General features: G+C 31.4%; 1 protein-coding gene across 2 annotated transcripts; it reads right to left on the bottom strand.

Moving 5' to 3' along the window:
* Nucleotides 1–1,155: 1,155 nt before the first annotated feature.
* LOC119599639 (peptidyl-prolyl cis-trans isomerase-like) lies at nucleotides 1,156–8,315 on the bottom strand. Of its 2 annotated transcripts, none has more exons than XM_037949504.1 (2): nucleotides 7,881–8,260; nucleotides 1,156–1,975 (listed from the first exon to the last, which is right to left on the bottom strand). In XM_037949504.1, exons 1-2 carry the CDS (start codon nucleotides 8,130–8,132, stop codon nucleotides 1,550–1,552), a joined length of 678 nt encoding a protein of 225 aa, XP_037805432.1. In that variant the 5' UTR covers nucleotides 8,133–8,260; the 3' UTR covers nucleotides 1,156–1,549. The 2 variants fall into 2 exon arrangements, with proteins under 2 accessions (XP_037805432.1, XP_037805433.1); XM_037949505.1 differs by lacking the exon at nucleotides 1,156–1,975 and adding an exon at nucleotides 2,210–2,755 and having other exon boundaries at nucleotides 7,881–8,315.
* Nucleotides 8,316–13,384: the final 5,069 nt, after the last annotated feature.

Genomic DNA, 13,384 nt, shown 5'->3' on the forward strand with positions numbered 1-13,384 from the left:
AGTCTGAGGTAAGACGAAAGCACGTGTTTAATGCAAACAAGGCATAACTTGGAGTGAGTGAGACGCAAGTCTGTCGAAAGCTTGGCAACAAACACAAGCTTGACCATCCTTTTAAAGTAAGACGCGAGAGTTGTTCTCCAGCTCAGATCTAACAACAACAACAACATACAGCATCATTTGGTACTTGTGAAAACAATGTAGAACGCGTTAGGTATGAAGCTTTATGTTGTTATTGCCACAATCAGAGATGAATGCTTAGAAAATTAAGCATTTTGAGATTTCTGTAGTATTAAACCTAGCCCGGAGTATTCAATAGGTGTTATTCTTAATTTTCTATAATATTCACCCCTATTCTGCATTTCGATTATGTACGTTTCCGCATTCAGTTACGCTACGATCGAAAATTTGTATTCCAACGAAAAACGGAATCGTAAGAAACAGAAGAAGCAATTGAATTTTATTTCAATGCTTTACGATTGTGTGTATTCTACATTACGATCGTAACTACGTTTCTGTAAGTTGCTATTTTAGTGACTGAGCTTCAAATCGAAATGCAGAATACGAATTGAAAGGCAGAATAGGGGTGATTGAACCTAGAAACATATCACGTTAAGAGTCCGTAGTGAATGAAAATCTGTGGGAAAGAATTTTTGGTACTTTTACGTTATTAGATTTTCCGAATTATTGAACCTAGAATGATAAAATCAGACATAGAGGATGGAATGAACTGGTATCTTTTAACGCAAACAGTAACATACAAAATAAAACTTAAACATTCAAAGATCACCAGTAATGTTTGGTTATGTACGTGCGAACTGTTCTTCTTTCCGAATGATGTGCTTTACAGAACTAATAGTGCAATTGTTTATCTTATAATAAAACCAATAAAGCAATGGAACCAACAGAAGCTTTAGATACAGCAATTTTATAACTTAAGCTTTTGCTTGTTTGATAAAAAACCATGTAAATTAAAGAAAAAATATACTACAATTGAACAGAAGCTTTCAACAAAACGTAAAAAATCAAACTACGCCCTCAAAACTAGGCAACAAAATCGATCAGCTAATAATCTAATTACTAGTGGCTTTTTCTTAGCTATTTTTCTACACGAATGTTGTCTATATAAAATATTGAATTGAATGAAACACAACATAATTTTGGACAGGAAAAAAGTAGAATGTTTTATTTTTGTAAAATAATAAAAAAAGGTTTTTTTTTGTTTTTTATCTGGGAATAATATTGAGAGAACAATATAATTTATACTTTAAGCATATTTCTTCTTTTGTTTTAATTCAATTGGTAATTTTTACGATTTCAAACTATGTTTTTGTGTGAAAGAGAGAAGAAACTGAGAACAAATTGTTTTAAATGATTTTCATTTTTTTTTTTTTTTTGTTTAACATTTTATTTGTTCTAAATGATTTAGTTTAAATGCTTTTTCATCTTTCATTTGTTGTATTTGCTGTTGCGATTACTCTTAAAATTACTAATATTAAAATAGTTTTTGTTGTTGTTTGTTGTCGTTTAGATGATAACGATGGCCTTCTGCTTACAGAGCACCACAGTCAGCGACAACAATCTTCTTGTTTGTCTTGCCGGATTGGGTGCCGTAACCTTCGATTTGCTTAACAACTTCCATGCCTTCAACGACTTGACCGAAGACAACGTGTTTGTTGTCCAACCAAGCGGTCTTGACGGTACAGATGAAGAATTGTGAACCGTTGGTGTTGGGTCCAGCATTGGCCATGGACAAAATACCGGGACCGGTGTGCTTCAAGGTGAAGTTCTCATCAGCGAACTTGTTGCCATAGATGGATTTACCGCCGGTACCATTGTGGTTTGTGAAATCACCACCCTGGCACATGAAGTTGGGAATGACACGATGGAAGGAGGAGCCCTTGTAGCCGAAACCCTTTTCACCGGTGCAGAGAGCACGGAAATTCTCAGCGGTCTTTGGAACAACATCGCTACGGAGCTGCAGAAAGAAGAATACGCACACACATGATGTGCAACAAATGATTATTTATGTTTTGTTCTTTTATTTTTTTAATACTATTTATTAGTAAATTTGTTTCTGATTTCTTTTTGGAAACACTGACACTTTTTAGTGGATCCATACTTGAGTTCAGCAGTGTGGACAGACACATTCTCATAACACACCCACAATAATTACTTAGTAAATAAAGTAAGTAAATAAGACAAATTAAAATAAAGTGTTTAGACTATATATTCTGCTTAATATTTGCTCTTACATATTATGACAAAGAATATTTGTAAAAAAAATTAAGAACACATTTTGTACTTGTATGTAAATTATGACTATGAACTATTGCAATTGACCACTATCGGCTATAACGATTCTCTTATTAGTCTTTCCCGATTGACTACCCATTTGCTCCATCCTTTTAACTACATCTAGGCCTTCAATAACTTTGCCAAATACAACATGGCGATCATCCAACCATGTTGTCTTAACCGTGCATATGAAAAACTGTGATCCATTCGAATTGGGCCCAGCATTGGCCATGGAAAGGGTACCAATTCCGGTGTGTTTTAAAATAAAGTTTTCATCATCGAATTTATGACCATAAATCGATTTACCGCCAGTGCCATTGTGAGCAGTAAAATCACCACCCTGACACATAAAATCCGGTATTATGCGATGAAAACATGAACCCTTATAACCGAAACCTTTCTCACCAGTGCACAGAGCACGAAAATTCTCGGCAGTCTTGGGCACAACATCGGGACGTAGCTATAATAATAGTAATTGTAATATATTTTTTTTAACAAAAGCAATGCAAACAAGTTTAAAGAGTATACGAATAAACAAAATCTATTTAAATTCATTCAAGGATTATTGATTTCTTTTGTAATAAATCCTTTTTTTTAACTACTAGGAATAGTGTCAGAGTAGTTTGAAACTATTTTTCATGGGGTTATGGAGTCTTTTATCAAGTTTTTATGAGTAATAATAAAATTTGCCTTAAAAACTTTTGAATTCTTTTCAACATCTTTTTAGTTGTGGTTGAAGTTTGCTTCACTGGAGAAAAATCTCCTTTAGATTAAATATCGTCCAAGTTATATATGTATGTATGTATTCCATTAACAGCTTTAGAATTCTAACCAGTTTTATTTGTTTATAAAAAACAAATTTAACAAAAAAAAAAAATTGACATAAAAATTGGCAACAACAGGTAAACTTGATAATGAATCATAACAGATTTATTATATCTATTCTAATAAAAATAACATACTGTTTAAAACACATTCCATTTGAAATAGTTATGACATCAGTTGAAAATACAAAACAATAGAGATTACGTGATGGTAGAAAAAAAATTAAGAAAAATTTTAGCAAATTACAAAAAAAAACCTACATTGAAATAAAAAGATTAATCAAGTTATGCTTAATTAATTTATAATAACTGCTTATTCAAACTGGTCATTCCCCCCCTTGTCATACATAACCTAATAGTTTATTTTATAATAAAACATGTAAAGCAGGTTTATAAGCTGCCAAATAAATCAAATCCCCTGCCTCTCCTTTTATCTTAGAAACCATTCCTTTTAGTTATAACAATAAAGAATTTGTTTAAAAGATTTATTTTTAAATTCTAAAGGCAAATTGTTTGGAAACTTTATTTTTCTTTTCTAATTTTAAGAAATCCTTGTGATTATCTATAACTACAACATGAAAAAATAAAAAGCTAACAAAAAAAAACAACACTTTCACATGCTTTTAACCCAATTCCAATTATTGTCTACACTTTTCAAACAAAATTAATACATTACATGGCCTTTGATTTGGTTTTATTGTTTTTTTTTATTGTCATCATTATAACTATACTTTTTTATGATTTAAGGACACGTGTGTCGTCAGATGACAACAATAACAAAGTGAAAACAAATAAAAACAAGTAAGAAAGTATAGTCGGGCGTGGCCGACCATATGATACCCTACACCAGTTATGAATATTAAATGTGATTTATTTTTCATAATATCGCATTTATCTTCAATATTCCCTTGTTCCGATACATTCAAGCAATTTATGGATGAAAAACTAATTTTCTGAAAGAGGCTTTATATGGGGGCTAGGGGCAAATATGGACCAAGCCCGATACAATTTTGTGAATATATTTATATTTACATAATATTTTATTGTGCTGAATTTCATCGCGATATTTGTGTTTATAAGTTAATTTGGGAGATTCAAATAATTTTCTGAAGGGGACTTTGTATGGGAGCTAGGGTCAAATGGGGCCCGATCTTTATGAAATTTGGCAGGGTTATCAAGACTTCTATAAATCTTAGTTATGCCGTATTTTATCGATATATCTGTATATTTAACATAATTATGAGCTCAGAAGCCCTTTTCGGGGGGTTCTGTGCTATGGGGGCTAGGTGAAATAATGGACCGATTTTAACCATTTTCAATAGGCTTCGTCCTTGGGTCAAATAAAACATGCGTGCCAAATTTCATCCAATTATCTTGAAAATTGCGACCTGTAGCTTGCGCACAAGGTTTACATGGACAGCCAGCCAGCCAGACGGACGGACGGACGGACATAGCTTAATCGACTCAGAAAACGATTCTAAGCCGATTGGTATACTTTAAGGTGAGTCTAGGACGAATATTTTTATATGTTACAAACATCAGCACAAATCCAATATACCCTCCCCACTAAAGTGGTGTAGGGTATAAACAGTAGACAGTTAAATTATTGACCAACCTTTCAACTATATACAATAGTAATTAATCGATTATCTCATGCCAATATAGAAAGTATATAAAAAACTAAAAGTAGTTGTAGTTACAATAGCACAATTTTTATATTATACAGTTTGACAAGGATGATAATGATGATGATGATGGTGGTGTAGTAGCATTCTGCTTTCTACCTTTTGTCATTGTCATTTTAAATATTGTTAATAGTTTTACTATTCTAAATCATTCTTGCCATTAGAATTAATAATATGTTTGTATGTATGTATGTACTAAAAACAAACATTTAAACCTGTATAATGTTTCATTATAACAAATGAAAGTAAAATTAAAAGTTAATAGGTATATATCTGTATATACATATACACAAAGTAGACATTTAATAGTGCAAAATTACTTTCTAAAATATATAATTTTTTTATGATAAATTATATTTTCAATGTCATGTCCTTTTTTTTTTGATTTGTTTCTGGGTATTTTTTTAGCTATACGTGAGTTCGAATATTTAATCTAGTTTTATAGACAAGAGGAGGAAAGTGGGAAAGTGTGCAAGTAGTATCTAATTTGAATTTATAATTTTTCGTGGAACTATGCAAACAACAACTAGTGTTAGTATGTAGTTTATTTTCTTTAGTTTTATATTCACATGGGTGGAGTTAATGAATCCTTAATTGCTTTTGTTTGTATTTTAAGGACATTATAAATATTTTAGTTATTTGACGTTACATAAAACTTTTATAATGCTTTAATATTTAAAAAACACTTAACATTTTGCCATTTCTATTAACGTTTATAAAACAACTATTAGAACAATTTTAAATTATTAATTCATAAATCGTGAGTAATGTCGAGAGATACTATATGCAAAACTCAACTACGTAAGTTAGTACCTACTTAATTGTTAAGAAATCAAATTAAAAATGAAAATAATTTATTATTAAAAATAGAACAATTTCTCCCTATTCTAACGTTTAAGGTGGTTTTTATTGCACTTAATATCAGACAAAAATTAAATTGGAACTATGGCCTTAAAGGCCTCAAAAGAATCAGTTCCATTATGGATCACACAGTTTGAGAATATTTTCATGTTGCAAATATAATTTAACAATCCATTGACTACTTTTATCTGAAGGATCTGTTAAAAAGAGGCCGATTATAATCATATTTACCAGGGGCATATTTTATTAACACAATATGTTACTGGAGTTTATGGGTATACCTACATAATTTCCTAAAAACCAATGTTTATTAAAGGGAACATTCGAGAAAAACTTTGTAAAATTCATTTGAAAATCTAGCAGAAAATGCAAACTAAATGTAACCGTTTGGTCTTATAATGACTACGATTGTTATCGAAAACAATGGCAAATACTATAAACTTCCACGTTTTCGCAACGACATCTAAGACGTCATACCAACAGACGTAAACCGAAAGTTCTATTGCAAGTGCTCGTTGCATCTAATGACACTCTTTGAAGCATTAGTGCCGGTTCACACATATTAACTTTTGACGTTCAACTTTTTGAGTTTGTTGGAGAAAAAAGGAAAGATAGATAATTCTTTTCTTACTCTGCACTCCTATAAACAAAAAAGTTGATAAATAAACAAACACCCCAACGATATCGAATATCACAAAACTGTCACCTCATGGTTCACCCTATATAAAAAAAATAATAAAGATAAAAATGCAATTTATCGCACTTTAAATTGTTGGTGCAATTGCACCTCCCTCTTGTTTCTCCTACCCCCCGTCAAACAATTATAATCGCACAGAGATAATTGTATTGCCAAATAAAATGTAAATTAACAAATAAATCAATACCTAGTACAAAAATATATGTATATTTAGTAAACGTTATACAGACACAAAACATGTATTACAATAGGAGAAGGGCAGGACAACAGAAATTACTGATTTTTTCCCGAATTTGAAAATGTGTACTTTATTTGCAACTCATGCGCTCATGCTCAAGGTCACAACTGGTCATTTGCATTTAGGTGGAAATTCAATGTCTGTTTTTAGCAATTACTATAAAAAATTCTAATAGTTTATGTTTAATTAAATAAAACACGTTTTTTCAGCTTTTATAAAAAATATGTTGAATAAAAATAATTTTTGTATACAAAAAACATGATCAAAACGTGTATTAAGCTAAAAATGTGTACAAAAAGAAAAGAACAAAATGGAAAATTCCAAAATGAATTTATACTAGCAGCGCAGCAACCGAGCTGTCGAAACAACAAGAAAAAACAACACAAAAAAGCAAAAACTATGAAGAAAAAAACACGCGGGAAGGGGGTAAAGAAGAGAACAAAGCAAAGTGATTAGCAATAGAATTTTATTAAAATAATCAACACTATCAAACACGTACAAACACACATGTACCAACCAATTTTTTTTTTATAGAAAAAAATAATAGCACACAGTGACATCAACACAAATAGCAAGCCGGCCGGCAAGCAAAAAACGAAAATGAAGTGTGTAATGGGGGGTAAATTGTATTTGAATTGATTAAATTTTGTTGTTTAAACATTTTAAACAATGTTCCAATTATTTTCCACTAAACAACAATTGTTGTTCAGTTTACTACTCCGAGTTTGGAAAGAGAGATGCCACTATATGCTTTTTATCCGAATTCGTATACACTTTGGCTGCCTCTAGCCCGGTAATTCACACCAACACATGCGCCCACTGGTTAATCATTCCACAAACACATACGACGCTTCATAGTCATCATCGTCAATGTTTTGCTAACACATCAACCAAACGTCCGACCAACCAACCAACAACTTACAAAAATTGCAAGTTGTCTTTTTCTTTTCCTTCTTTTGCTAAATATTCTCTACTAACCTAACCTCACTTTTATAATTTGAGGAAGGAAAAAATAGAAAAAAGAAGTCAAAAATCTTTCTGTACACGGACAAAAAGCCCTAAAGATAATTAATTCATGTCAAATATGTAAGAAAAAAGTTCACACATTCGCGCACACATACACACTAACTACACTTTTATATCTTAAAAAATGACTTGACAATGCAGCAATAATAAAACTTAGGTTATAACGAGAAAAATAATTAAATAAATTTTTCAAAAATTTACGATGATAAACACAAATGATATAAATAAATTACAATTGTAACAAATTCCCTTACCTCCATAACAATACGGCCCAAAGGTTGACCGTCAGCGGTCATATCAAAGAAGACACGAGGTAAACCCATTTTTCCTTTGCTAGCAAAATTGCGTACACTGAGAAATCCAAATTGCAACTGATTCGTTTTAATTCCAGTTGTCAATGGCGAAGCTTGAATATTTGTTGTTCTGGCAAAAATGGCGATAGGCTGCGACGCGCCAACTGTCATTTGACGACAGCATCGTGCCAGTGTTGCCCCTAGGAAAGACATGTTTACCTGTATGTATTTACAACTTGATTACAGCTAAATTAACAACAGTTTTATTTAATTAAAATAATTTTGTTTTAATTCGTGTACTCTCCACAATTCACGTGCTTCAAGTGATATAAGAATAGCGGTATCTCTTTGGAAAAAAATTGCGTAATTTTTTTTGTGAGGTGCCAGACTGTTGCCACCTTATATATTAAACCAAATATCAAGATGGAAATTTCCAAAATATGGAATTTTGAAATTATTGACAATTATAATCGATGTCATTAGTTTTGAGTTTTAATTATAAAAAATAATTTGTAATACAAATTTTTAAAAATGATTAAATTAAAATAGTACTTTGGAAAAAAAAGTACTACATACTTAAAAAAAAAAGAAAAACTTTAAATACTGAATAAAAGTAAATATATGCTATGAGTATAATATATACATATTATGTATGTCTCATTTTCACAAAAAAGTTTTTATTTGCAAATAGTTTGTTATTTTCAAATAAGATTATTACATATTTGTATAATAAAGTACTTCTAGTTTTTTTTATTTTTTTTTTAATTAACGATGAAAAGTATAGTAGTATCAAAAACATTTTAAACAAATAAAATTCTGAAAATTCGTCAATTTTTCCTCAAAGAAGCGTTTTTAATATTTTAAAAATGTGAGTTGAAACAATTTTTTAAAATTTAAATTACTTTGATAAAAAACAAAGTACATATATAGTGCTTAATCATTGTCAAGTTAATCATAAATAATTTTTTTAAGAAAATTTTGATTTATTTTTAAATTGTGAAAAGATATTAATTCCCAAAAACTTTTATCGTTTCTTCCAGATTGCAAAATTTTCTTTTACAATCTGGCCATATATCTGAAAAAATGTCACCTGCATTAAAAAAGTCTGGTAGCTGTGATTTAAAAAAATAAACAAAACCCAAATTAAGCACATGGGGCACAAAATTTTCCCAGACATTTAAAATAAGTACAAGATTTATAAATAGAGTGTAGAAACGGCTTTTTAGTTGGTTATATTGCAGGGGTGGGAAATTATAAATAAAATAAATATAATACAATAATTTCTAAATCATGAGGATATATTAAAATTATAATCCCTGTTTCACTTAAGACCACAAAGTATACAGAGGTGTCACTTTTGACATTTAAAAAAGTCTAAAATCAGCTTTTGTTTGATTTTGAAATTCATTAAAATCGTTTTGTGCGAAAGAGAGGGAAATAGTTTTTTGCTCGTGAAGCCTCTGTATACCCTGTGCTTAAGACTACTTTCTTAAATTATCCAATTTGAAGTTAAAATTTTTAAAATTTCAGAATATAAAATTTGAAATAATTGAATAATATACTGCTTAAACGATATTACTTTATGAGGGTGACAATGATATTACAATATTAATAGACTAAGATCGTAAACATGGATCAAAAGAATAGACATATTAAAAAGTAAAAGTTATATACATATGTAAGTGGAAGAATCCAAAGTCTATTCCACTAACAAAATGAACGATACATCCTTCTCTCTAAGTAAATACTACTGTTTGGTGGACTAAACAAAAACTCTAACTCTATAATTCCTGACAGAGTATTAAGGAAAATTGCAATTATAATTTCAGGTTCTTTGGGGGAAAACATCGAAAAATAAAATTCCTATTCACTTAGCTTAACAGTACCTCGTTTCTGTAATTCTCGCATCGAGAAAAACTGTCGAAAAATTTATGATCATCTTGTGTAAAACAGGGTGAAAACAAAGAATTAAACTATTTCTTGTTAAATCCCGTGTCTATATTAGACAAATATTTATCACAGCACTTGACAAAACGTAGGCAGAAAAATTGTCAGTTTTTTGTTTATGTTAATGCAAAATGCTGACAACTCACAGATAATTTTACTGAAATAATGCTATATTTTATTAAAACAATTAAAATTAAATGCAAATCGTATACACATACATATACACATATATAAAGATAAAAACACGAGGTACTGGATACCGACGGATCTGCAGGCCAAAGTTGATTAACTTATAAACATTCAAACTTTTTGGACGAGATCTCAAGTCTCAGTGCCATCATTCCAAATAAACTTCAGTTTCATAATCTCGGAAAGTACGAGACTGAATGATGGATTCTCCTCACAAATTCCAAATTAATGTAATATACTGCATATACAATAACTGGCTATAGTATCACAGCATTACTGAAACAGTCGCCCTAATGTTCGACATGGTCATTGTTGATCAGTTCTGTGCAATGGGGTAGTTACATACATAGTTTGATAGAAGGATGTATATATATGTATATCAAAGTATTGTGCACTCTTTAACCAGTGCCTCAGGTGGGAATCGAACCCACCACCTCCGGTCTACCAGATTAGAACACTGACCTATCGGAAGCACAAACTATACAGAGGGGTCACTTTTGACATTAAAAAAAAAGTTTCTTTGATTTTTAAATTGTTTGGTAAGAAGAGGTATGCATATAAATACAACTAAAACAAATTAATGAAATCGTTCTTTTGCGAGAGGGAACTAGTTTTTTGTTCGTGACGCCTCTGTATACCCTGTGCCGGAGGTCACATTAGTTAGGAATACTTTTAAAAATTGGGTTAACTTGTTGACATGCTTTTCTCTATGCCAATCGTGACCAGAAAGAGCGCACTCATAAATATGCAACAAATTATATTTACCCCCTTATTTTGTAAAACACATCACCTTGCGTTAATATTTTCATACAAATTTTTGAAAATACAAAAACAATTTATATGAAAAATGAAGTGAAGTGAAGGGAAGGGATTTACAAAATAACCCCCTTAGATCTATTTATTGTATAACGGGAATAACTTGAGTTGTCATAGAATCCAATCATTGTCGGAATTAGATTTGAAAACGACAAATAACATATCGTCACCTGAAATGCAAAAGTTCGTAACAACACTAAAGAATTTTACAAGAATGACAAATACTAAATAAAATATAAACAATTTTGGTTTTGGAATGTATCCTGAAAATGTATTAATTCGCAATAGTAATTCAGAGCGCAAATTAAGTAATTAAACTAGCTGTGACAATATGGTTGATTTTTTTTTAATAGAAGAATACTTAGCCGCCTTACAGCAGATTTTAAGCCGCCGTCGAAGCTTTTGGTGTCAGCCACCGCCGCCGTTAATAATATATTTGCTAAATTTCCAACACTGTCGAAGAAAAGTCGGAAAATTCAATATATGAAGAAGCAGAGACTTGCGCCGATTCGGCTTAAGCCGAACGAAATGTCAAAGCCGCCGCCGCCGAAGATTTTTCAGCTTAATACGGCTTGAAAATTTCGCCATATTTTGTACAATTTACAGAATACTTTCGCTAAATTTGTGGAATTTTACAATATAAAATTAATTTGTTTTCATTTAAGCAAGTTTTCTTTTATCTAAGCCGCTCATTGAAATTTGGCCGGTGTAGAACTTTGCTCAACCTTCGATGTATATGCTTCGCCTCAGATATTTTCGTGTTTTCGCGCCTAATTCGAGTCGCTGCTTTGACTTCAAACCAGCTTCGTTGACGTCAACGGAGCTGGTATGTCATACCGTAAAGGGCTAGAGGGTATCGAACATGTGTATTTCAAATGGGAAGTGCAGTTGATGTCAATTCTGCCGACTGCGAAAAGAAATTCTGCTAGAATTTTTCGCGCCAAACTGTTTTCTGCATTTTTTATTTGCCAAAGGCAAAAAAATCTGTTGTTGTGTGTGTGCGAAAATCTAAAATGACAGAAATGATATTCTTTAAATAAAAAAATAATTTTTTTACTAAAAATTGAAATTAATAAGGTTGTATGCTATAATACTACTATACCGAGGATCATTGTACAAAGAAACAGCAAGTGTTGGGTTGAATTTAGTTAAATTGTTAATAAATATGATGAAATTTTTTTAAGGCAGGGTTTGTTTTCGTTTAACACCCAAAAGTGTTTATCGAAATCTATATTTGGCATATTTGTGAGATCTAGAAGATTAAAAAATGTAAGTAATGGTGTTAATTAATTATTTATTTGTCTATAAAGAACGTCTTTCTTTTTAAGAAAGAGGAGGCATCATGATGGTCTCCTGGAAGAATGCCCACAAGAGAGTGGCAATTGTATACCTCCCTAGTAGACTAGGCGGGTGGTGGTCGGTCGGCTAGTGGTGACATGTTATATTATCACCTAGAGGCAATGGAAGGAAGCTGATTGCCGTATTCAGGGGGTATCCTTGAGATACATACTTATTATTATACCATTGATCTTAGCAGAATCACTACCATACACCCATAATAGAGCGCGATGTCTGTCAGGTGTGTCTTTCAGTGAAGCTCTTGTTGTCTCCAAACACTATGGTGGCCGAATATTTACAAGAAACAATTGTTAAGCCGTCTTTTATACAAATTTATAGCTTTGTAGAGAATGTCTTCACGGGCCTAGAGGATATAACCTGGCTAGGTATGTAGATGTTGTTTGGGCAAAATATTGGTACTAACCATTGTGGGCTTTATGTCGACTTTAGATCCCTTATAGTTGTCACACTATACCAAATAAGCATTCTTGCTGGAATTAAAGTTTAAAACAAGTTTAATTCCAGTCAAACATTCAAATTTCAAGTGTTGAAATTCACTTTCATTACACTTTAATTCAATAGCATTCTCCAGTGAAAACGAAACTTCAATTCAAGTCGAACATTAGAATGTTTTTACAGTATAATTCAATGCACGAAATCTATATATGTACATACATACATACATATATAAAATTCTAACGTTACTGACTGACTGATTCATCATCGCACAGCCTAAACGATTTTAGCTGAAGAGCTTAAATTTGTACAGGAGGTTGGTCTCCCACCAAATAGATCCACTAAGACGGAATTTTTGGAAATTCGAATGATTAGGGGGTTAAAAATGGTAAAAACGGGTAAATTCGGTAACCTCATATCTCCTAAACTATAAAGGATACAAAAACAGTTTAAAGCTTATCGTCATTCATTTAAAATATAAGCGGGCAGGTGTCCGGTAATTTTTTCAAATTCGGCCCCTTTGGGGATTAAACGATTAAAAACTGTAATTTGGTACTTCTTTTGCACCCCATGTATCTTTTAAACCAGAGAACATTCAAAAAATATTTTTGAATCCTTCATAACTTGACGAACAAATAAAAATATGAATTTAGTACTTTTTGGATATTCGGACGTTTAAGGGGTGAAAATTGTACCTATTTTTGGTACTTTTTTTTATA

This window comes from Lucilia sericata, unplaced genomic scaffold (assembly GCF_015586225.1).
Source record: "Lucilia sericata isolate MDLA Ls3-8-SP2 unplaced genomic scaffold, ASM1558622v1 Contig000084F_arrow, whole genome shotgun sequence".
NCBI classification, from domain to species: Eukaryota; Metazoa; Arthropoda; class Insecta; order Diptera; family Calliphoridae; genus Lucilia; species Lucilia sericata.